Below are 25,967 nucleotides of genomic sequence, written 5' to 3' on the forward strand. Positions count from 1 at the left end.
GAGTCCTGTTTTCACAGACTTCCAATGTGTCCAGTAAGATTTTACACTCATTTCTAAAACATTTGTGTTTGTTTTTTTTTTTTCTGATCTACCCTAATCTGCCCAGTGACTCCTTAATTTAGAACCATAGAATAGTTTGGTTGAAAGGGACTTTTAAAGATTGTTTATTTCCAACCTCTTCTTCCATGGCAGGGCACATCTTCTACACAATTAGGTTGGTAAAACTAGATTAGGCCTTTCCTAAGCTCCATCTCAATTTAGAGGTCATGTGGCAGGTAAAGGCGAGCAGTCAGCACCGCTGAGGGAATTATCTATACAGATATATGATTCTTTAAAATTACAAAGATGTTTCCCAAGTGATGCTGTTGAGGTCATATAGTCTCCCAGAGTAGAAATAGGTTTGTAACTTAATTATGCAAAAGCAGAAGATGTTCATATTGAGGAAGGCTGGGCTTTCAGTTTAAAACCATTTCTCTCCTCCTCATAATAAGTTCCCTCCAGGTACTGGGAGGCCACAATGAGATCTCCCTGGAGCCTTCTCTTTTCCCTCAGCTATTCTTTGTATGAGAGGTATGCCAGGCTTCTGGGATTCATTAATACTGCAGAATGCTTTCTGCAGTCGTTTACCACTGGGACGCTGCAGGATTTCTGCCTTGCCCAACCACCCCAGCTTTATTTGAATCTAATTATATATCAACACTGAAGATTCTGATGTGGCTTACTGAACAACGTGGCCCTTCCCTGCACAACCCTTTTGACCATTTCCTTAAAATTCAATTTAAGGAAATAAAATTTCCTTAAATTTCAATAATGTTCTGACGAATTACAGTTGTTGCTATGTGCTGTCACACCACACTCCAACAACAGCCCCATAGACCCTCAGCATTTGTGATGTGGGTCAGTGCTTCGGGCTGGATCTGGCCAACTCCTGTGAGCAAATACACATTGAGACTTGAGAACACGGGTTGGGAAGCCAGATTTTAAAGGGAAATCGCATGTATTGTGTATTCGGGTCCGTGGCACACAGACTGGAAGTTGCCGGGTTGAGGCACCAAGTGCTACCGGCAGAGCAGGCCGCACCCGGCGCCATGACGACACGGACCCAACCGGAAGTGAAGCCGGCAGTATCCCCACACCAACTGCGCATGCTCACACTACCGGTGCGCGGAGGCTGATGGGAGGCGCTCCGTGCGGGTTTGCGAGTGAGTGGCAACTAGGCGGACCAGTGAAATTGAGAATCGGACGGAAGTCCCGCCTACAAGCGGGGGGGGGCATTGTTGTGGGTGACGTCACGGCCGGGGGATGCTGGAGCCCCATTGGCTGTGGCCGCGCTGCCGAGCGCTGGGCTCTTAAAGGGCGACTGGAGCGCGGGCCGCGCCGGCCGGGCGGGTCCATGGCGAGCACCAGCAGCCACCTGGTAAGTGAGGGACGGACGGAGGGAGTGGGTGAGTGCGGGCCGCGGGGCTGCACGGCGCCCGGCTCGGAGTGTTGGCGGCCGCTGCGCGCTGCGGAAGGACTAGGCCCGAGCGCCGGGCCCGGCCCAGCCCGGCCGTGAGGGGGCGGGCCGCCCGCGTCCTACACGCTGCCGGGCGGTGGGATCACGGAGGGCTTTTGGAGCGGCCCTGCTGCTCGCTGTCTGTAAGCAGAGCTGCCGGCACAGCGCCGCACTGCGCGGGACCGGCCTGCGTGCCGCCGCCGCTCCCTGCCTCCATTCCTCGCTTCCCGGAGGTGGGGCGGGCGGTGGTTGCGGTCGTTCCCTTCTCCCCGGCGCTGGTGGGGCCCTGTGAGGCGATGGGCGCCCGAGCTCGGCCCGGCCTTGCGGGGAAGCAGAGCTGGGCACGGGCTGCTCGCGGCCTCTCGCTGAACGCTGAGCTCCGTTCCGGGTACAGGACACTGGCGTGGCTCCGCTGGGCCGCCTCCTCCTTGTGCGGCCTCTGCCCCTGCAACGAGGGAACCGCCTGCGTGCTCGGTAATGCGCTTCTTATGTAGCAAAAACAACCGAACGTAAAACATGTCAGTGTGACCCAGGGTGATGCTGGAACACACTTTCAGGCAGTTGTTTACGTTCGTCTGAGATTGTCAAACTCTTCCATTTTGTGAGCGCTGCTTAATGTGTGGAGTTGAAGCTGATCAGTAGAGGTTAAAAATGGTAAATCTTACTTTGCCTTGTAGATTACATGACATAGTGAATGCGGAAATTCCTTTATAAAAACGGTAGGACTTTTTAACGTGTTTTGTTTTTTCTTAACAGTAACGACCAGCGTTTAGTGATGTCAGAGTAACTAACTGATACCAATGCATCCCTTATATGTATGTGTGGATGCTGCTGTGCTTTCAAGTCAGGTGGTCTTTCAAGTGGTTCACTTCTCATTGCTTCTGAGAGCTGCTGAGCTCTGCTCTGGAGCAGCCTTTTTCATCTGAAATTAGTTGAGGTGGATCTGCACAGTCTGGTGTAGCTGTGTTAATTCTCAAAGTCTTGTTTTGTAGCGTGCTCTACTCTTTGTACGTAGTGATTTATTTTTTTTTAAGGGTGTTACATTTGGTTGTATGTATTGGCTGGAAATGAAAGTTGATATGTGGAACAGCCCAACAGGGGAGGCCTTGGAATACTGCATGGAGGGTTATGAAATGAACTTATGTTCTGTTACCAAAAGAATTAGTTTTGCACTTCTGCCATTTGATATAGCTCCATATGGCTGTTTATTGCTGTTAGAGAAGACTTATGTTTGCATGAATCTGCTTAAACAGGGAGAATGCTTCCCTTTGTGAATCTGTCCTTACTCATTGATCTTCCGTTTGTTTTTTCCCCTCCAAATACTTCTGTTTCTTTTCCTTTTCTGTGTACAGTTCATATCCCTGTAAGGGATGCGTGCCAAGAGAATGAATGAAAAAACTAAATTGACTATTGCTTTTTGTTTAAAATATATATATGTGTGTGTATATGTGTGTGTGTATATATATATGTATATATATTCAGAGTAACTTAATTTCAGTTCCTTCTCTTCCACCTTGTCTAACATCTCTCTGCCCGGATGAGTGTACTGACTGGTTAATGATAAAAAGGAGTGACTGTAGATATTTCTGTTTCTTACATAGGATGTGTTGGTAGCTGTTGGCAATTCAGACATAATCTGAACGTAATAGCAATGGTCAACTAAATCCAGTGTGTGGGTAGGTTTGTTTTAGTTCATTTTTTGTTAAGCCAGACATTCTTTGGGTAATTTGGTCTGTCTTAAAGTGCTAGAAGCAGTATCTGTTTCATAGAGCTGCTGTAACTGTGCAAGTAGGTTGTGCTGAACCTTCTGAAACACGCTGCAACCTTGGGCTCATGGTGCTACTATAAAGCTGATCAGCTGAAAGTGAGCATTGATGGAAGTCTTGGGAAGTGATGCTGACTGCTGAAGTACAGGCAGGAGTTCTGCCACACCAAACCAGGAGTGCTGTCGCTGTTACAGACTGAGAAAGCTCGTACATTTTCAAACAGTAGGAATAAATTTATCTATGAAGATGTGAAATAATTTCGAGATCTGTTTTCCAGCACTGAATTTGTCTTAGTTTTCTTATAGAAAGTCTGTCTGAATTGCTATAAAACTACCATGTTTAACCTCCGAATGACTTTATCTGAGGCCATACTTTTAAATATGGGAAGAATAAAACGCTATTCAGAAGACAGTTAAGAAGACAAAATCCTTCTCTAGGTTCCTCATGGTGGAGCTTTCTAAAGGATTTGTACAAAAGGAATTACTGTGATATTTCTGGGAAAACTTTTTGCATGTTACCAGGTTAGATTATGTACACATGGATTAAAAAAAATGTGTGGGCAGGAGGCGCTGAATTCCTTCCCCTCCCTCCCTTTTTGACACCTTATTTGCAGGTAAGGTTGTGGAAAGTTACCGATGTCTGGGAAAGGACTGATCACAACATGCAGTTACATTGACATTGAAGCTTTTTCTGTGTTAAATAAATAATTATAAATGCTTCGCTTGGCAAATATTCTGTTATTCTTTATAGTAGCAGATTGCGAGGATTAACTTGCTTAGCACATTCTTCTGAAAAGAAAGTATTACATTTGATGTTCAGTTCTTTAGCAATTGTGGGAATTTATTGCAGCTCTTGATTGCGCTGTCCAGCCTTTGTGTGTTCTGTCTACTTATTCCACTTCCCCAGGGCTACTTCTCTGTTCTTCATTCATGACTGCTGTCTCTCCCTCCTAAATCGTAGCACTGCCATCAGGGAACCTTGTGCAGGAAGTTCTTTTGTGTTTATTAGCAACTTTATCCATGGTGCACAACACCCCTAGTATTGGGGTACTCGGTCAGGTCATGCAGAATGTGATCTAGATTTCTTGCTGTTCCAGATGGCTTCTTGTGAACTGGGCTGGATCGGTTTGCATGAAGTTGAATTCTCGGTGGCTTGTTTTCATTTATAGCTATTTGGGCCATAGGCTGACTTCAGGTTCTTAGAGATTTTTGTGGTTTCCTGTTTCTGATCTGTTTTGAGGCTTGGGGGTGCAGGCAGAGGTTTGAGCGGATGGTCTTTGAGTAGTCTCTTCCCCTTAAGAATCTGTGTACCATCTATTTATTGCAAATCCTTTCATTAACTTTAATCCTCACCTGAACTTGGAATTGGAATTTTGTAAATTAGGGGCAGAAAATACCACGGTGTATATAAGGCTGTTATGTTTAGAGAAAGCCATTTGCATGAACTGTAGTGTTTGGGACAGCATTGCTGTATACGTAATAAACTCATTGCTGTGAAAACAGTCTTGTAGATAATATAGCTTTATTCTCTAAATGAAAAATCAAATGAGTCCAACAATGTAGAAGTGTTCCTTGTTCTTCCAGATTCTATTCTATTGACTGTACTTCTGCTGATTCTACGTGAATCCAATTTCCTCTTTATTCACTTATCGATGAAGTGTGATGTAGATCTGCTACAGAAAGTAAAGGTCTGCTGGTATGTGATCAGATGAATTATGAAGGAGGCAAGTGTGAGAGCTGAGCTTTGTGCTTTGAGATGGCTTTCATATGAACACTATGGTATGTCTCCCCAGACTTAAAAATGCTTCTTTGTATACCATGAACTTCCTGAGAATGTGCATCCAGAAAACCAAAGAAAAATCAATTAATTTGATTCTTCACAATTATTCTTCTTGTTTGTTATGGGTATATGACTCCCAGTGTTATCTTCAAGCATGAGGAAGAAACCTGCTGTGAAGGTGGTGGTTGTGTTGTTTTAAGCAATCTAATCATGTCTTAAATTAATGCAAGGCCTGTAAAATGTTGTTCCTCTCATTCTCATCGGTTATTGCAGCATAGTATTATGTGGGATTTAGCCAGGGCTTGATACATTTGTTCTTGAAGTAGCTACTGTATCTTTGGAGAATAACAGGTACTCTCAGCAGTGCCTGTTACTGTATTTTTTCCTTGGGTCTGTTAATACATCATGCAGGCTACATTGTATGAATTTCTGTTCATGGTTCTGTTTCCCACTGTTGTGGAGGTCAGGCCAGTTGAGGTAGAACAGAAGAATTCTCTTTTCTGTGCTTGCCACTTCACTAACGCTTAATCTTGAAATGTATTATCAGGACCCAATTGTTAAAGTTGTTGCTCTTTTCTTTCAACCAGTGCCATTTCTGTTAGTACATCTTGTTAGAATTTTCTTACTGTTTTTTTGGGGGGGAGCTGGTTTTGTGCAGTGCTTCAGTCCATGCTCACCTTCTGCTGTTAGAGAGGTTTCAAGTGACGCTGCATGAAGATGGGCATAACTGTGTGTGGGTAGGTCAGATTTGTTTAATCAGGTGGTCGACATAACAGTCTGGTCAAATGACCAAAAAGAAACAAAAAAGTAGCCCACACTTTATATTACAGTGCTTTTGAAAAGTTGCGTGGCTATTCATAAAAACAGTGTGCTTATAAACTCAGAACTCCTGAGATCAAAAAATTTCACTCCAGATGGGATGACTTGTCCTCAGATCCTTTTTCAGAACTAAGCTGTAGTAAGGTTCCTGTTGTAATTGAAATGGAAACTTTCAGTCTGAGCTTTTAAATGTATTTATCAGTAGCCATTTATGAGTATTCAAAACAAACTCGATCAGAATGTATGGGTTTTGACAGATAGCTTGGCTTTAAGCAGTTCTGTTGGCTACTAGTTTGTTTCTTCAAGGCAGATGGGGCTGATGGACAATTCTTGGGGTTATAAGCTGGATGTCAAGTTTTGTTAATATTTACATGTTGTTTGAACAGTTGCTGATGCCGCTCTGTACAGCATAACACCAAACACTAATCTTCTCTAATAATGGTGTGTGTTTAATGCTTTATTTTATTACTACAAGTAATTAACACTTGGCGTTGGGTTTGTTTTTTGAAGTGATTGTCTTACAATGTTTCTCAAAGTGTTTTTTGTAGAAAAACCGTCATGTTGTCCAGACAAAGTATCTTTAGCATCTTTGTAACCTAGCACAGTTTCTAATGAGTGCCTAATTTGCTAGGCTTTTTAAAAAATGGCTTTGTATAGTACCTAAAGGCAGTTGATGCTGTTTTTGTTTCAAAACAAACGTTTGGTGTGCCTTCCTTATCAGACTTTTTGATGAGGTGCTTTAACTCCATGCTTTGAGCTCGTTTCTATGCAGAGAAATAAGGAATGGCGCTGGGAATGGTATTATTTAATGTCTTTGTAGGCAACGTGAACAGTGGGATTGAATGCACCCTCAGCAGGTTTTCAGATGACACTGAGCTGGGTGGTGCAGTTGACATGCTAGCAAGAAGGGATGCTATTCAGAGGGACCAGGGCAGAGTTGAGAGATGAGCCTGTGCCAACCTTATGGAATTCAACAAGGTCAAGTGCAAGAGCAATTCCAAGGATGGATACAGATTGGGCAGAGAATGACTTGAAAGCAGCTCTGAGGAGAAGGACATGAGCCAGCAGTGTGTGCTTGCAGCCCTGAAGACCAACCATATCCTGGATTACATTAAGAGAAGTTTGACCAGAAGGTGAAGGGGGGTGATTCTGTGCTACTATTCTGCTCCTGTGAGACCCCACCAGGAGTAGCGTCCAGTTCTGCAGCCTGCAGCACAAGAAGACAGTTGAGCTGTTGGAGTGGGCCCAGAAGAGGGCCACGAAGATGATCAGAGGGCTGTAGCACCACCTCCCTTATGAGTTGATGCTGGGAGACCTGGAGTTCTTCAGCCTGGAAAAGAGAAGTCTCCAGGGGGGGCTTAAGTGGCCTTCCAGCACCTGAAGGGGGCTTACAGGAAAGATGATGAACTTTTAAAGAGCATGTAGCAACAGGACTAGAGGAAATGGTTTTAAACTGGAATAGGGTAGATTTAGACTAGACAACAAGGAATAAATTATTTAATTTGAGGATAGTGATCTGCTGGAACAGGTTGTGGGTGCTCCCTCCCTGGAAGTGTTCAGGGCCAGCCTGAGTGGGACTGTGAGCAACCTGGTGTAGAGGGAGGTGTCCCGGCTTAGAGCTAGACGATCTTAAAGGTCCCTTCCAACCCAAAACATTCAATGATTCTGTGATGCAGTGTTTTGATAGAACAATTGATGCTCACTGTAGATTGAGAGCACACAATCTGTTATTGTTCTGGGTTGCCTTCGTTCCTGGCATTCATTCTGGTGTAGCCATGTAGAGAGGATACAAAAGGAATGCTGATGTTGAAGATTTAACTTACTGACATGGATCACATGATAATCGTTATGCCCTCTGCAAGCTGTTCCTGGAAGGAATTGGAGTATAATAAGTGCTACCTGTTCTGTGTTCTCTGAGCTAAAAGGTAAGACTTGTTATCTGATTCAGTGTTTCTTTGTATCTTAAGTCATGTTTCTTGTTGCTGAGTTACCATGTTTTTGCCTGAATTCTCATTTTTAGATATTGTGAGGAATGATTTGAGGATACACCTTCAGAGCCACCCAAGTATCTGACCTGATGGAATATGCTGGTACCTCCAGGGTGTGCTGCTCACTAGCCTTTGAAGTGGAGGCTGTCACAAATAGGTATTGGAAAACCTGGAGAAGGTAAATATTTTCATTTTGGGATGAGGGAGATAACACCAATGGAAAAGTAGTACATAATGTCTGTTAATTGCCCTTTCTTGCTCTGTTTTTCAGATACAAGATCTGTGTTGCATTCAGTTGCTACATCTTGTCAACCCTCTGAAAAAGCAATGTGCTATGAAAAGAAATATAACTGTCTATCTGTTCATCTTTTCACTTTGCATTTTACAAATAAACCCTTAGAATAATCCAGACTTCTAATGGTTAATTTCTGAGCAATATGAAATAAGCTTCAGTTTCAGAATTACCTCCTTGTATGACAATATTAAATAATTTATAGACATTTTGAGCCAAACCGGTGTAACATACTCTGTCTTTAGCAGAATCACAGTACTGATAAAGAAATAGTCTTATCTATAAAACCCCAAACCAGCTGTCTGATGAAAGCAATCACTTTCTCTCAATATGAAATAAAATCTTTTTCTGTCCGTGCAATTAGGGAGGGATAAATAGATGGGCTCCCTGTTTTTATTTGAAGATTAATGTTTTAATTTGGACTATGAATCTTGGATTCATAGAGCTTTCTGTATTAAGGAGTTATGTGTAGAGATGCAAGAGCTGTGATTGGAAGAGCTACCATGACACTTGTGGAGGAGATCATACGCTGCATCGTATAGTATATGTTTTAAAAGCCTCTAAGGCTTCATTTGCAAGTGAAAAGGTTTAATTCATAGGCATCCCAGATTGGTGCTGTGTTGCTTTCTGGATTAGGTAATTTATGAGGCAGGCTTTCCTGATGTAGAGCATATGTGTTTATGCTGACTTGTCTGTCTAAAAGTCTCTGAACTTAGCAGGGTTTAGCTTAACACTCATGACATATGCTACCCAGTAATTACATGCAGTGTGACTTCTGTTGAATTGCAGGTGATTCTGATTTTTGTAGTCTTGTGCTCTCTGAAGCCACAAGGCTAAGACGGTTGGTCTCTTTATTAAACAAAAATTACAGGAGCTCAGTCTAGTCAGGTAACCAGGTGTCTCTACAGGTATTCAGTCTCTTGGGTTTTGTTTTGTTTTTCTCCTGGAAGTTGTTGATTTTTGGTTTGTTCCTTAATGTTTATGTAATACCAGTGGCAAGAAGACTTTGCTTCTCCTAGTTGGTTTCCTAGTTCTTTATATTCAGATATTAGACTAACTTTTTCGTGTTTCTCCTCATTATTTATTAGTTCTTGTATCATATTTTGACTTGTAGTGATGTTTCAGTGGAGACAAAAGCAATATCTTAGCTGTTTTCCGATTTACCAAAAGATGTGGATTGCTTTATGTACCTTTTTGCTGAATGTGTTGTTTGTTCCCCCCATCCCCATCTTTACTTTTATACGGCTATTCTTTCTTTTTAAACTTCTGGGTTTTGAGGATCAATGCATGTATGAACTGATGTTCGTGGGCTTTTCTTCCTCCTTCAGAATGATGTTGGCAGCTGTAGAATACTTAGATATGTCAGTGCTGCTTGTTTGTTTACCTCTTTGCTGTTTGTTGCTCTAGGGTAGCCTGAGCTGACTAGAGTTGATTAATTCAAGTTCTAATATTAGAATCTACTACATATGTGTTTTTTACTGTATTTCAATTAAAGAGCCATTTATTGTATCTACATCGTGTTGGTTGTTGAGCAGTTGTGTTTGTGCTCAGCAATCACTACAGTTTCTGTAGAGAAGGGTGCAATCTAGTTTTAATTCCAGTTGCTGTGAATCTTTATGCAGGGTCTCTTTAGAGTAGAAGGAAATATGATTCAGTTGGGCTGTAAGAAAGTTAAAGTAACTTGTGACCATTGATTCTTTGGATAATGTGGGGGAAGTGCCAGCTAAAATAACAGTGTACTACAGCACCTGTATTTTAATGTTTATGTGTTGTTTTCATAATAGAACATCAATATATTTCCTTTTCTTCAACTATGAGAATGCTGTGTAGCTAATTCTGAGGAAGGACGTAGTTCTCTGATGGAGTTAGTGAACTTTTCACAAAGATAAATCTTCTCCCATCAGTCTTCAACTCTTGATGCAAATTTAACATCCTTGTGTCCTCCCAAAAGCTTTATGGAGTGTACCAAGCAGCTGTCAGTAGTAGCAGGCTTCCTACCAGACTGTTATGTCATAAAGCTCAAACAGGTTCTGAGAAACTGCTACCTGACCCTGATCTACCCTATCACTTTAGTTGCAATCCTTAGAAACATCCCAAAGAAGCAGTAGATACTGTGTTCAAGTAGGTTGTGGGCATTTTGGAAAGAAAATGCTTCTTGGAAGATAGTGTTTACAGTAGATGCACAATAATAGTTCTCTTTTAAACAACAGTAGTTTATATTTATGTAAGTTATTGGGCATGAACAAAATGAAATTGTAGTTCTCCTGTGTTTGACTTTGTTACCTTAGTCTGAATTTAGATGCCTAATATGTTTATGAATGTTTGGAATGCTACTAAATGAGTAAATTAAATGTGTTTTTGAAACGGAGCAGTAAATAATGGTTAATTTTGGGGCAGGTGAGTTAAGCCTTAAGCAGTGATTGAATGTAAGACCAATTCCCTTCTCAGGTGGGTTCTGATAAAAGTGCAGGAAATTATTCTGACTCAAATTGAAATTCATGAGCTATTGATCTTGTTGAACAAGATGAGAAAGGTCACAGACTAGGTCAAGATTGTATAATACACCTGTTCTGAGGTTAGGAGATCTTCATCAAGTCATTGCTTTGTTCTGCTCACAGTATGTTTGAATGCTGAGAGTGAGAATCCATGTTGAGCTACAGTGTCAATATTCTTAAGTGTTTCTTCTGCACTGTTTCAGTATTTTTTTGCCAGGGGAAGTTGAGCAGAACTCTCATTATCTGTGCTCCTGGCCAATTTCAAATAAAACAGTTGAAGCAGATGTTTGACAAATGGAGGTATATTAGCAACGGGAAGAGAAACCAGCTTGACTAGTTTGCTTCGTCTTACTGCACAAAGCTGATGAAAGTGTACCAAATAATGATTTCCTTTGTATGTTTCAAGGATTGATATTTGGAATGGCTCTTCTCATATTTGCTGTTTTCTGGGCTGCATCTCTTTCTGTGTCTTAGAATTGGGAAGTCTGTATGAGATTAAATACTGTAATCTCCTTTGTTTTAAAGGGTCGAAACAGAGATTGTTGGGGTTTTCTTTAAAGTATTTCCAATTATTAGAGTCCTCCTTCTGATCTGCCTTTTGCATGCATCTTATTGGTGCTTTCTCTCTTCTCCCTGACCCTTCCCTATCTTAATGGAAGATAGTACTTGTAGAAAAAGTGAGATTCCAATTGAAAACCTCTGTGATACATGCAAAATGCATCCTTTGCCTATTATAGTTTTCATGGCTTACTTTTTCGGTTATGATTCATTGTAGCATTTATCTATAAATGTTACTGGTGACTATAAGTGTCAATTTACCCTTACCTTGTAGAAGTTTCAGGAGAACTACCACTTCTTAGGATGAACTGATGGGTCTGTCATTAACCATGAAATAAACTTTAAAAATTGTTATTCTTAGGGAAATGTACCTGAAAATTTGACACTGCGCTGTTGTGGAGGTTTTTTTGAGTCTGAAATAACTGTCTTCTTGAATTAAAACTTTGAGATTTTTGGCTATGTGGATGTTTGTGGTGTGACCTAAGCAGTGTCTCTATTGGAAATGGCAGCTTTTATTTTGTTAAATGTGTGAATACTTACATTCCCTCCTAAAGACATCTTCATTATAGTCCTTTAAAACAGGAAAGAATTCAAACAGAGTGCAGATGTGTGAGATAATAATTTGAAGGTATGGGCTAATAGTTTTGTTTCTCTTTTCAGTATGATGCTGTTCCAATCCAGTCTAGTGTGGTGTTATGTTCCTGTCCATCCCCATCAATGGTGAGGAACCAAGCAGATTCCAGCACTCCATCTGTCATTTCCACCTGTGGCAGCAGACAGGGATCTAACATGGAGAGCACCACAGCTGAATCAAGGTCTAGTTCAAACTCCTTGCCACAACATACAGGACAGCAGCCTCCACAGCCTCGAAAGAAACGACCTGATGACTTTAAATTTGGGAGAATTCTGGGTGAAGGATCTTTTTCAACGGTAACTTTGCTTTTTATAAAAGGTTTTTCTTGTTATTCTGCCAGATATCTTAGATAAACTTCAAAATTTCATGCCCAGATGATTACTAAGATTAAATCTAGAGATAACTTGAAGAGTAAACGAGCAGGATGTAGGGGTGCTGATTTGTTTTTTTCCAAGTCTTTTTTTTTTTTTAAACTGATTAGAAGTTGTGTAGTATTCTGATGACTCTATGCTTTGATTTTTGGGAGGCATTGCTTTCTAATGTAAGATTTTGACAGCTTAATGTGTTGTGTTAAAGTTTCATGATGTCAAGAATTTGAAATTGTGCTAAGAGCCTGTCATGGAGTGAAGTTCTACCCAGTATCCTGTCTGTGATGAGAGCCAAGGCCAGGTGCTTAGGAAAGGACATAAGAGCGATACTTGCTATTTTTTCTCAGCCTGTAGTGTTGTGGCCCTCAAGGACTTGAAGAGCCATAGTTATTATCCCTTTATTCAGCAGGCTTAAATAGATTGACATTAACCTACTTTTGGCATCCATGGTGTTGCACAAGAATGAATTGCTTAAGTAATTGTATTAAAGAACTCATAAAGCAATTAATTCTTCATTCTGTAGTTGCCCCAGTTAAAGTCAGTGAGTAATATTTCTTTATCTTTTTCATATCAGTCATTTGTTATATACCTTTTGTTTGGGGTGTCTTTTTGGGGAGGTTGCATGAGGGTGGTGTTTTCATTTTTTGTTATACAGTGTACTGGTATTTAGGAAGAAGGCCTCTGGTAGTCATCAGGAGTAATTTGTACTTACTGCAAAATTTGGAATCCACAGGTTTCCCTAAAGATATCAGAATTGTTCCTTCTTGGACATGCTGGAACATGCTTGTTCAGTCTGCTTCTGTTAGACATTTGTATTTCTGCTTTTGTTCTCTGTATCTTAACACCATGTTGCCAGTAGAACAGAGAAACTTGTGTGGCCTAGTCCAGACTCTGAATCTATGTGTAGTGTTATTAATAGTGCTGTCTGCAGGACTGTGAATGTGATGGTCCCTTTGTACGCACCATTGGTGGGACCACACCTAAAATATTGTGTTCAGTTACTGGCCCCTCACTAAGAGAAGGATACGGTCTTGCTTGACATGTGCAGAAAAAAGCAACAAAGCTGATGAAGGAGCTAGAGAATAAGACTTGTGAGGAACAGCTGAGGGAATTAGGTTTGTTTAGTCTGGAGGAAAGGAGATGGTGAGCAATGCAGTCTCACTCAGCATTGCTCTCTCCTTTCACTTTGGAATAATTGACCTAAAGTAGGGCCCTGTTTAGAATGTTGGTTTTTTTTTTACTAGGTGCATAAAATTTTATATTAGGAGTATGTTGCAGTATTTTTGATTACTCTGCAATAACTGATTTATTGAGTTAGGAAGCCGTCATGAGATGAGCACATGCTTACATCTTTTCCTGATTGCGTTTGTGGCAGTTTATTTTGTATTAGCAGTAGTCTAAATACAGACTTGCAGATAAACAGCAATGTTTACTGTATGCCTTCAGTGAATGATTACATTATATTCATTATACATTGTATCTCCTATGGCAACAGGTTGTGTTGGCTCGAGAATTGGCAACTTCTAGAGAATATGCCAGTAAGTATTAATCCTTAACTTTTAATAATACTGTATGAATGCTGTCTGATGACAGAGTATCCATTCAAAAAAACATAATTAGTGTTTTAATGATAATCCTAACTAACAATAAGCCTCACAACCAAACCACAAATTACTTAATGAACTTAACTGTTGTATCTCCTGTGTTTTTCACTCTATTTTTTTTTTTTTTCATTAAGTTAAAATTCTAGAAAAGCGTCATATCATAAAAGAAAACAAGGTGCCATACGTGACACGAGAGAGAGATGTCATGTCCCGCCTGGATCATCCTTTTTTTGTGAAACTCTACTTCACCTTTCAGGATGATGAAAAGCTGTGTATCCTTTGAATTCTAAAGCTTTTACATTATTTGTCATGAGAATCCTCAGTTTTGTTTCCTTTGAAACATTGTTCAACAGGAATTGTGAGATAAACTTTCGAGGTATTTAAAATACCTTAGACAGATGGTTGCAACACAACTTGTTTCAGTCATGCTTTTGATATAAATTAAGCAAGAATGGTAAGTGGAGGTTCTATCTGTAGGCAGTTATATATGGAGATGAAATTAATTATTCAGGTGACTATCTGGAAAAATTACTGACTTAATCTCCTATATGGTCTTTGGTATGCTAAGAAACTGGAACCTTTTTCCTAGATCTTTAATACATACAGTCACACATTGTTTTGTGTTGCTACTATATAAAGCTTCTAATCAACCACTTTCATTTTCTTGTTTTATATATATATATATATATATATATATATACATATATATATATTTTATATATAAATTTTCAATAGAGTGTGGGATGTTTTGTTTTACCATGTTTTAATGCTAGACCTTAACTTCCTAACATTTAGATTTTGGGCTTAGCTATGCCAAAAATGGCGAGCTGCTAAAGTATATACGCAAAATTGGCTCATTTGATGAGACCTGTACCAGGTTTTATACTGCTGAAATTGTATCAGCCCTGGAGTATTTGCATGGGAAAGGAATTATTCACAGGTAAGTAGTAGATGGTGGCTGGCAAAAAGCTGGCTGATCATAATTCAAATAGCACTGGTACTTTTCTTATTTCTATTTAAAAAGTATTTTCTTAAAACTTTTCAGTGAAAAAGTTGGGAGTAGAATCTATAGGGGCTGGATGTGCTGTTGTTTGGTTAAATTAAGTTTTGCACTTCTTGCCTACCTGTGAGTAAGCAGGCCTAGATGATCTCACTGCCATAACGGTCTGTCAGATACGACCTAAATTATGGCTTGGGATTTATTTTGTTGAAGAAGTACACAGTAGTTCAGTTTTGTGCTCAACTTTTCATTACCAAATCAGTGTAGGAAAAATGGTAACAAATGGACTTGGCAAAATCTGTTAGCAATACTCTAAGTCAAGGAATAGTCTACGCAGTAATGTTTACAGAATGTCTACATCATTTGTGGTGACATGCATGCAAAACTGCAGACCATTTTGCAATGTTAATTTGTGTGCTGTTTTGAGTATGAAAATTTGCATTTTCCAGGGACCTAAAGCCGGAGAACATCTTGCTAAATGAAGATATGCACATTCAAATAACAGACTTTGGTACAGCGAAAGTATTATCTGCAGATAGCAGACAAGGTATGTCGTGTTTGTCGTTGTGCAACACAAAATTCAGAGCAGTTAAGTGGGAAGATATCTGCAAAAATCAAGTCCAGCTTCTGTAGCTACCTATATGAACGTAGTCAGCTGTCCTTTGTAAATGTAGTTATACTGTGTTCATCAAAATGTCCTTAACTCTTATCTATAAAAGAAACCACTGAATATATTGAAACAAATAGTTTGACTCAGCTGAAACAGTAAGCTGTTACTTTGTGCCTATGTAGTGAAGCCATGGTGGCTGTTTAAGCTACTCAGATGTGAAGATTATGGAACTCCTGTGTCACTGGTTGCTTAATATTAAGCTATGAATTAATGGTACTGCAAACTATACCTGATAAAGAAAGAACTGTTTCTCATTCTCCAAATTGGATAAATGTGATTTTGTACTGAGATTTAGTCAGCTCGCATTGGTGGCATTTATACCATAAATGAATGTCTAGCTTCTCAAACCAAGTAGATTTCACTGAGATAAAGTGAGTTGTCTCTGTCCAGGTTCTGTGCTTGGGTGGAGAGAGGCAATTTCTGTGTTAGTTTATTCTTGAAGCATTGCACAGTTTTCACTAGTTTACCTTTTGAAGTTTTTTTATGGATGGGGTGGGAGGAATTTGGTTTTTCCACAAGTATGCTTCTTCATACTTCTTATGCTTCTTAACTCTTTTCAATTTTCTTCGTAGCACGGGCAAATTCATTTGTAGGGACGGCACAGTATGTTTCTCCAGAACTGCTGACAGAAAAATCTGCCTGTAAAAGGTGAGGACTGTACTGTATTTTAGAACTTTGCTTACTCTGTCAGTATGCCATCCAGTGGAAGATGGATGGGAAGTGTAACTTAGTATTTTGAAGGCGGAAGATAGTATAGGAGTTTCAAATGTTGTTCGTTTTTGGTTTGTTTGTTCTTTTTAGCAAGTATTACTACTTATCTGAGTGCTGGCTTCTTCATCTTATCTCTGAGTCCTGCAAGCTTGGTGTTGTCAGAAGGGAGTGAGAATCTTCATCAATACCTTTATTATCCAGAGTCCTTCTTTTTAATTCTTTTTTCATATAAGATGGCTCTAGCATGGTGATTCCTGATGGAAAAAATACTGAATGTCACGTTATGTCAGCTAAGGAAAAAAGCTATAGGTGTCATGGACATGTATTGTATTTTGATTAACTTCCAGTATTTTGTGAAGCTGTATTTGAGGTTTTCAGTGGTTTAAATCTATTCTCTGTGCTCGGACTCTCATTAAACTTTTTTTAAAGCATGTTTGTTTTTGTTTTTTTCCCTTTCTTTTGAAGCTCTGATCTTTGGGCTCTGGGATGTATAATATATCAGCTTGTAGCTGGATTGCCTCCATTCAGAGCTGGGTAAGAGACTTAGACTACTTTTTTATATGTAAATCAGAAGTATATTGACTTGATGTTGGCATTAGCTTTATCACCAATTCTGAAGTACAACTTTCCATGGTGCATTTATGGTGCTATTATCACGTCTGCTTTAATTTGTGTAATGTAGATTTCCTTTTAGAGATCATGGAGGTGGTAAGATTAATTTGTTCCTTAGAGATTCCTTAATTTATCCTAGGATTTCAAATGTAGTTTATATTCTAACTATGCCTCCATGAGAAGGCTATTCTGCACCCCTCTGTGTTGAGCCATGTGACCTTTTTCTGTTGTTTTTCAAGTATCTCATACTTCCAGAAGCATGTAGTACTACTTCTAAGGTACTTAAGGACACGGTTTTATATGTACTTCTAACACTTCCCTCATGTTTAGTACTTGTCCAGATCATACACTGTTAAGGTAAAATAACTGTGAAGAACCAATAACTAGCTAAATATTTTCCTCTTTTGCAGAAATGAGTATTTGATATTCCAGAAGATAATAAAATTGGAATATGACTTTCCAGAAAAATTTTTTCCCAAGGCAAAAGACCTTGTAGAAAAACTATTGGTAAATATTTCTTGCTGTTAAATGATTTGATTGCATTAGAATCATTCAGCTTAGTATGTATTTCTGTTTTTCTGACTTTCTATGATATTCAGTTGCAAGCTAAGTCCAGTAAGAACAGCTGAGAATGATTGTGTGTGTCTTGGAAGTCAACATCAATTACTGAGCAGCACTTACTTTTGTGCCTGAATTATAAAGCACGGGCTAGGGAATGTCTTTCAGTGGAAATAAATGGTTCTAAAAACTATGCATAGCATAACTTAAGATTCAAACGCTTGTTTATGTAGTACCCAGGTTAATTGGTGAGTTGCAATATGTATCATTTAATTGAAAACAGCATTCTATACATGGTAGGAAAAATATATTCCTTAAAATGTGCATCAATTTTTACCCTGCATTTTAGAGCAGCTGATGAATGTCTTGTATTAAAATCAACCAAAGATTTACTCTGCACATGAATATTTGATAGAGAGGAAGAAAGAATGATTAGTCTCATCAGTGAGATACTGCAGTGACACTACATTGAATATGCAGAGAACATTTTGTGTGATGGAAGCTTCTTGAAATTGGATTGTGTAGACTATTAAGGAGAAAATACTATGCTGTTTGTAACTGGTGGTGAGGGCAACTGCTCTGTGGTCCTGTGTCCAACTAATTTTTTGAGCAAGCCAGTGCCTCACTGGTAAGGTGCAGGATGCATCAACATCCTCAAAACTGCTGGCTTTGGTTGTTTGAGAGGTTAGTGTTTGGCACCAGCTGGAGCTATTCTGCGTCACTGGAATATGAAGTTATATATTTAGGTATGTTATATATTAGAATGTGATGTCATACTTATGTGAACCATGCTCCATCAGGCGTTCTCAGTGTGTTTGCTTGGTTTTATTCCATCTCTATGAAGAAACAGAGCTAAAAAAAAATTCTGTGGGCCCAAATGTGTGCTCATTTAGCTAGCTATGTGAGCTGATCTAATGCAAAATTGTGCTAACAAGATGTACTGACAAAACATCTTATTATAAGCAGTCTCTTTATATTCTGTATGTATGCCTAGGGCAGTAAGACCAACTAATTTTAAGTTTTCAGTGTTGCTATGCAAATATGAATTATGCTTACCTCTTTCTTGTCATCATTTTAATGCCTGCTAAGTTCACTGTAATTTATTCAGGTTCTAGATGCTACCAAAAGATTAGGCTGTGAAGAAATGGAAGGATATGGACCTCTTAAGGCTCACCCTTTCTTTGAATCCATTGTGTGGGAGAACTTACATCTTCAGACACCGCCGAAACTTACAGCATACTTACCTGCCATGTCAGAGGATGATGAAGACTGTTATGGAAATGTATGTTCATCTATATCCATCTATATATTCAAGTCTGATGCTACCTGGGCTTTCATTAAAGCAAACAATTGCTGGTCAGAATTTGAGCTAGTCAACATTTTTCATGTTTTCTGATGAAGTGAGTGTTTGGAGGGCTGGCAAAAGTCTTTGCTTACTTTTGACCAAGTGTGCTCTTCTGGTGTTGAGGTGTTGTGGATTTCTTGGGTTTTTTTTGGGGGGGAGGGGGGTGAGGGTGACGATATACCTGTTGGTCTGTACAAAGTAGGCTGACTTTTTTTCCAAAAGCCAAAGTGTGCGCAATTTAAAAGTAGCTCCAAATATTCAGTGCACAATCAACTTTTAAACTAAACAGACTCTTAATTTTTTTTTTTTTCCCCACATTTTTCTTTCTTTAGTATGACAATCTCCTCAGTCAGTTTGGTTGTATGCAAGTTTCTGGATCTGCCTCTTCACATTCACTGTCTGTCCCAGAGTCCAGTACCCCACAGACATCAGGAGGCAACATTGAGCAGTATATTCATGATCTGGACAACAATTCCTTTGAGTTAGACTTACAATTTTCTGAAGATGAAAAGAGATTACTTCTGGCAAAACAAGCTGGTGGGAATCCTTGGTAAGATGTGTGAATGTAGCTCATTTGTTGCACTGCAGTGAGCAACCAAGAAAAATTACCATAATACAAATCAGTGTTTGTCATCCTTCAGCAAAGTATTAATTACTAGGTTTTTTTTCTTAATTTCTCTTTTTAAAGTAATAACAGCAATAACCCCTTAGTTTCTCAAGTTGTGAGTTTAGAATAGATAGAAATAACACTATACCAATATGAAGAAGTTCTTCCTCTACTGAGTCCTACAGCTAGAAGAAATTTTGACTTTCTTACAGTTTGCATAAGATTTTGTAATTATACTATCCTGTTGAGCTAAGCAAAATGTGTCTAGACTTTGTATTCATTAGCATTTCTCTTTACTCTTGGTAAGGTTTTCTCATTTGTGACTTTTTTTCATGCCAGATTTTAGGAAAAAAAGCCTTTTGGTGTAAAATGAGGAAGAGGCCGACGTTCATCTATTGAAATTGTTCAGGACTTTTTGGAGGGAAAGCACTTGAGAGAGGGAAATGGAAACTTGCTTAGTAATAATAGTAGCAATGATAATTAAAATTGTTTCTCTGAAAAAACTACTTCTGGAGTAAGTGTTTTCTTTTTTTCTTTTTAAGGCATCAGTTTGTAGAAAATAACTTAATCCTAAAAATGGGCCCCGTGGACAAAAGAAAGGTAAGAGCTTTTCTTAATCCCCTGTAATAAGAATCAGTTATCACATTCACAACAAAGATGAGGAACCTGTTTTAGAACTTATCTAACCTTGTCAAATTGTTTTTGTTTTTAAGATATAATATTTTCAGTTTCCTGTGGTGTCCTTTCAGTTTTTGGGAAATACTAAAAGTAAATGTGATAGTGATATTTTCATGTTGAGACTGTAGTGAACTTTCCTTCTACCCCCTTCTACTGGTCTGATACAGTCCATTAAAAACTTAGTCTTGATGCACATCTGCATGTGGATTGAGTCAATAGTATCAGAAGATAAAATACAAGCTCACTGTTCTTGGCTGTGTTATTTTTCCTACATCTGACTAGTTTCTATATCTTGAGAGAGGTAAGCATGACATTAGAACTACTATAAGTATTAACTTAAATGTGGTACAGAGGAACACTGATAGCCTGTGTCAGGTTTCCAGGAATGTAGGTTGTCTTTCAGGTAAGTTTTTCCCTGTTTGTATCTTATTTTGCCAAGAAAATCCCTACTGGATTTGTGTGCCAGAATCTTTGACAGAGATGCTCTGCTTCAATCTGTACATCTAGATTTATGGAGTTCTAACAGAACTTGAAGATGCTTTCTTAAAATAGCACTTGTTTTTTGGCATGTAGTAGTAATGCTCTGTAGTCTCCATGGAAAGGAATGAAGTCAATTAGGTAAAGCAAAAAGAAAAGAAATAAAAACTCCCCCAAATTCAAACAATCTTCTCATGGAACTGTTTTAATGTTACCTGTTCTGTTAAGTTCAGAGATCTACAAATTTACTTTCTCTATTAATGCTTTTTTGTATTGCTGCTTTTCTTGTTAGGGATTGTTTGCACGTCGGCGCCAATTGCTCCTCACAGAAGGGCCCCACTTGTATTATGTGGATCCCGTCAACAAAGTTCTAAAAGGAGAAATCCCGTGGTCTTTGGAGTTGCGGCCAGAAGCCAAGAATTTTAAGACATTTTTTGTTCATACAGTAAGTTACTTCCATTTCTTTCAAAGTTGCAGTACGTGTCCAGTAACCTTAGTGCAGTTTGTTCATAATGAAATATTTTGTGGAGGAGACAGACAAGTAATTCCTTAAACACAGATGTTCACTGGGGGTGGTTACTTGTTAGAGTAAATTAGTAGCCATAGTTTAAAAGATGAAACAAAAACCCACCCCTGCCCACTCCCATACACCCACACACAGAGAAGGAGCCTGGCAAGCATCTTCCCACAAAAAATATAGTTGTGTTTAATTCCAGTTTACCTAAAGTTTAAGAGGTTTTTTTTTATTATTTGAAGGAGGTTCTTAAGGACTTTTGAAGTTCCGCACTGCTTGTTTAGAGCGGTTTGGAAGGAGTTTGCCAATGATATATTGACAGTTGATATCATTGCTTGCTTAATGTTGAGTTGACTAGTGTACAATTATTCAGCACCAAGTAATGTGATATAATTGAATTTAAATTCTGGAAAATTTGTGAACTGATTCTGAATGATGATTTCATTGGTAGATGTGAAATAATTACTGCTTTTTTGGTTTAACTGTGCTTAGAATGCTCACTAAAATGTTGTTCATTTATAGCCAAACAGGACATACTACCTGATGGACCCGAGTGGAAATGCTCACAAATGGTGCAAAAAGATACAAGAAGTGTGGCGGCACAGATACCACCAGAACGCTGCTAAGTAGTAAAGCTCATCCCAAATCTCCCAGTTTCTCTTCTTGCTGCTAGAACTTGATGTGCAGCTGATCAGAGGAATCTTTCCAACCCATCTATTACCATCTCAAGGGGAAGCATATGTCTGAAATGTTCTGTTTTTAAAAAAGAAAAAAGGAAAAAAAAAAAGGCAAAAACCGAATGGAATTCAGGGTCGCTTTGCTCGCTCTTTGTGCTTCTGTTGAGGCTTCCACATGCGTATCATTGCAGTGAAGATCTTGCTTTTGTGCACTTCAACTCAATTTCTGCAGCAGACTAGTGGATAGACATTGCATTACCAGCTACACTTAAGATGAGTTAAAACCAATCCACACGCACACACCCTGAATCATGTACCAGCCTTGTGTTATATGGGGCTGGAGTTTTCTGTGACTTTCACATTATCATTGATCTGTATTTCATCAGGGAGCTTTTATATGCCTCTCCTAAGCACCACTTCTTTTGTTTGTTGTTTTTTGGTTTTTTTTCCCCCCCTTTTCCTTTCCTCACAGTCCCTGAGCTTATTGGTGTATGACATTTTGTAGTCAGGTCAGTTGCACCCTTGTGTAATTCCTAATATAGTTCTGGTTGCAGGATTTACGTGGTACTTAAATAATTATGTGAATGAATCAGATGTATGTATCTGGCAGATGGGCTCCAATGATAGAGGTTGTGAGAGTAAAATGCTGAACATGGCACTGAAAATCCTTCTAAAATGGAGATGTTGGCTTCTGAAGCGTATAAAGTTTTAAACATTCAGTTTAAATTTTAATATGAATCGTGTGTTTAATCAAGAGACAATAAACTTAGCAGCATGCTTTTAACTAATACTAACTAAAAAAATAATTAGTTAGTATGGAGGGAAAAAAACAACGTTACTATTGAAGTAGTAAGTAGTTTTTCTCCTTTCCGGGAGATGAGGGCTAGAAGCTTTCTTTACAGGGTGTGCATGTTTTGTGCATTTTAGTGGGGCCAACCTATTTACCTGGATAGAGAAGGAAGTGTGAAAGCTTTGTACAATTGATTTGATTTTTGTTTCATTGCATAATGAGGTGTACAAACAGTCCTATTTTCAGTCTTTGGCCAAATATTTGAGACCTTTTGAAAACTCTGACTTGCTCAGTTGTTTTTCAGAAATGAGATCCATATTGTAATCTGGTTTAAAAACTAACAGATGTTGATACTATGGGGAAAAAACAAATGGTACTTGAGGCAAATCTATAAAATAAGTTGTTTGTATCAATCTCCTTTTATCCTTTTCAGTAAAAGGCTTTTTTGTGGTCAAACATTTCCTGTAACGTTACAAAGATTTAATATGCTAAAAACAACTTCCCTAATGGTATTTTCAACATGTCTGCGTTCCTGAACCTTGCAGAGGGATGATAGGTCTGAACAAAGGCATTCCTTCCTTGTTTTGAAAGTGGTATAAACATCACACCTATTTATTTTCACCATCTACACATCCCATCTTTGTGCATATTGAGGTCTCTATGGTGTCCTTTTTCTTAAATAAATATTCCACTGCAGTGTTAAAAGGACAAATGTGCTACTGTTCTAAAAGCAATATTTTAAAAGCAGCGGCTTATCAGACTCAGAAATACCTAATTGAGAGGTTTTTTGCTAGGAGATATTATTCATCTTTCTTGGAGGAAAAAAAGAAAACCAACCAAAAAACGTTATATGGTTGAATTTGATGACAGCTCAGTTCTTCCAGCATCCTTCAGCCTTTTGAAGGGGAGAGTGCAGTGGCCTTTTCTTAAGCAAGATGCTGTTGTGCACGTGACTGTAAATTCAGTCATTCTGCAATTGTCAAATTCCAGCTATGCCCTGGGTCCACCCGAGACAGCCCTAAAGCTTTGGATTTAAGCGTGGAGATGTAGAATTCAAACAAGTGAGCCTGGCAGTAATGGAGCTTCGTTCTGTCACTTCTGTTCTTTGTGATGAAGCTCGTACAAAAAGTCAGGCAAAGTTATTCTGCTAATTAAGCAAAATCCACGGCTTCAGTCAGAGCTAGATTGGGATTGCCCTTGGCCTGTTCACTTTGGCTGACTAGCTGGAAATCTGGGAATGCTTCAATGAATTTTCTGTAACAATCAGACATGCAGTCATCTTGCTCTTTAAAAAGCAGTCTTTTTCATAGCTAGAAAATCCTCTATTGGTGTCCTTCATTCCTGCCTACCAAAACCTTTCAGCCAAAGAAATGCTGTTAACAGTAACCTGCAAAATTAGTCTGTGAGGTGGGTGTCTGTGCTCGTGTTCCTGATGGACAGCATTGTCATTAGGAGACTGTGAGCCTCTCTTAAAAGCATCCATCCCTACCCTTAGAACTTCAGTATTGCAAATCACGTATTTCTCAGCCGCTGCTTTTAAGTGAAACCTATGGTTTTGAAAGATATATAAAGCAACCATGGGGATTGAGGTATGCTTTAGCAGTTTGTTCACTTACATGTGTACTGGAATATGCTGCATACTATGAAGGGCCAGTTCCTATTTCAGGTGTGTGTACTGAAGCAGGGCAGAGATTGGTCAGAGCTGCAGATAAGCCCCGTGATTTCTCTGCTCTTTATCCAAGGTCTTTCAGAGCACAGAGATGGGTTGCTGGACACATGAAGGCTTCAGAATCCTTACTACAAACCTACAGGAAAAGCATTCTGTTTGAGTTCTGCCTTTTGCATTTTGAATAATGACTGATCATTTATGAAGATACTGGTCAGAAATGTTTAAATTTGTTTTGCTTGTGATTTGAACTTCAGGGATGTGTTCAATAGCCTCTTTTCTGTCGGGTGGAGCTTATGAAATACTACTCCTAGGAATGATTCTTGAGTTCCATAACTCAGTCCAGCTCCCACCCCAATCACAGACAGTTCAGCATTGCTGTCATAAACTTGGAGATGGCTTTGTTCCCATTGCCTTAAGGGTCTGGTTTTGAAAAGCATTTATATTATGAAAGACTTGCTTCACGGGTGATGTTGAGGCATTGTGATCAGGCTGATGTCAGTTATTAATATCTCATTCGCTAAGTGTTTGTGGTGAACACATCGAGATATCAGATAGGACTGTGGTCCACTTATTTTTCTAGTATAATTTGTGAAGTATCTGCTATAGTTATTTTGGGGGGGGGAGGTGGAGGGTGGGGAGGAGAAGAGGAGCTCTGTGGATTGAATGAAAGATGTGATAATTCTAACCCACTTCCATAGGACAAGGTGCTTACTTCAATGTGCTTCATATCATTTTGGCCAAAAAATATAAGTTGATTTCAGCTCTCTGTTGAGGAGATGGTTTGTGTGGTGGTGGTTGCCTAAAGATACGGTGTGTGGACTCCAGTGATCCTTTCTGCTATATGGAATTACATGAATAGGTGTGGTATTTATATCTGAAGTTTTGCCGAATGCCTGTAATACTTTATGCAAACATTTAAGTGATTAAGTGGAAGGAAGTGCTCCTGCAAAGCTTCATGATGCAAATTGTCCGTCAGTCGATGGAGTGAGTTTACAAACTAAGAGTTCTCTGTTCCAGATCGGTGTGTTTGCAGTTAAACCCAGAAATTTGTGTCCTCTTTAAATTACTTTTAGACAGCAAATAATTGGAGAAGTGGGGAAGCTCCCAAGGACTCGGTCTGCCTGTTGGCACAGCAGGGAATGCAGGCGGCTGCCATTTGACAAAGCTTCACTGACCACGTACCAACTCTGGATGTGGTGGTTGTTCTAAATTGGGGCAGAACTTGTAATTACTGTATCTGACAAAAGAATAGGAACCAGGAACCGTAATCTGTCCGGATAGTTGTACACTAGCTGTTCTTCAGGTTGTTGACGGTCAGTTGTGTGTAATATTCTCTACCTGGTTTGTAGCTGTAACTGTGATGTACAGATAAAGGAAAAAATAACCAAGAACTCGCACAAAACAATCCCCCCCCTCCCCAAGAACTTACGAGAACAGAAGCAAATAATGCAATGATATGATACACACTTTTGTATTTTTATTCTTATAAGGTTATTTGCTGGCTTTTGTTGGCCTCTAGTTCAGTCTGTGTTATTTAAATTCTAATATATGAATTATTTGGATTGAATTCATGTTCGGGGCCATGGTGTTGTATGTATTGATGTACAGCCTTGAATGTGAATAATTATTGTAAACTATATTTTACACCTTTTTTTTTTTTTTTCTGGCTTTATTATATAAATTTTCTATTGGTCAATGATTTAATCATATCTCATAATTTAATAACCGCTTATACTCCTTCCGACAGATCTCTGTGCTGTAGATGTGTAGCCTAGTGACCGGATGATGGATTTCACTTATGCTCGGTAGTCTGTAATAAAGGCATGTAGGGTCCTGGCCCGGCCTCCGCCTGCTCCTTCCG

At 39.2% G+C, this 25,967-nt stretch overlaps 1 protein-coding gene across 7 annotated transcripts; it reads left to right on the forward strand.

Moving 5' to 3' along the window:
• The first annotated feature begins 1,283 nt into the window (after nt 1–1,283).
• PDPK1 (3-phosphoinositide dependent protein kinase 1) lies at nt 1,284–25,943 on the forward strand. 7 transcript variants are annotated; one of them, XM_015876561.1, is made up of 15 exons: nt 7,633–7,784; nt 7,880–8,025; nt 11,853–12,122; nt 13,690–13,732; nt 13,933–14,070; nt 14,594–14,738; nt 15,248–15,345; nt 16,041–16,116; nt 16,645–16,713; nt 17,202–17,298; nt 18,458–18,631; nt 19,027–19,244; nt 19,844–19,901; nt 20,749–20,901; nt 21,493–25,943. In XM_015876561.1, the coding sequence occupies exons 3-15, from the start codon at nt 11,910–11,912 to the stop codon at nt 21,598–21,600; spliced, it is 1,590 nt and encodes a 529-aa protein (XP_015732047.1). In that variant the 5' UTR covers nt 7,633–7,784; nt 7,880–8,025; nt 11,853–11,909; the 3' UTR covers nt 21,601–25,943. The 7 variants fall into 7 exon arrangements, with proteins under 7 accessions (XP_015732045.1, XP_015732052.1, XP_015732050.1 ...); XM_015876559.1 differs by lacking the exons at nt 7,633–7,784; nt 7,880–8,025 and adding an exon at nt 1,284–1,417; XM_015876564.2 differs by lacking the exons at nt 7,633–7,784; nt 7,880–8,025 and adding an exon at nt 1,681–1,969.
• Nucleotides 25,944–25,967: the final 24 nt, after the last annotated feature.

This window comes from Coturnix japonica, chromosome 14 (assembly GCF_001577835.2).
Source record: "Coturnix japonica isolate 7356 chromosome 14, Coturnix japonica 2.1, whole genome shotgun sequence".
In the NCBI taxonomy this organism is placed as follows: domain Eukaryota; kingdom Metazoa; phylum Chordata; class Aves; order Galliformes; family Phasianidae; genus Coturnix; species Coturnix japonica.

Bases quoted from the DNA above. Each gene is read 5' to 3' on its own strand.
- PDPK1 (XM_015876559.1), top strand. From the start codon at position 1,394: ATGGCGAGCACCAGCAGCCACCTG. The intron at 1,418-11,852 runs GTAAGTGAGGGA...TTCTCTTTTCAG, and splicing joins CGAGCACCAGCAGCCACCTG to TATGATGCTGTTCCAATCCA. The intron at 15,346-16,040 runs GTATGTCGTGTT...TTTTCTTCGTAG, and splicing joins ATCTGCAGATAGCAGACAAG to CACGGGCAAATTCATTTGTA.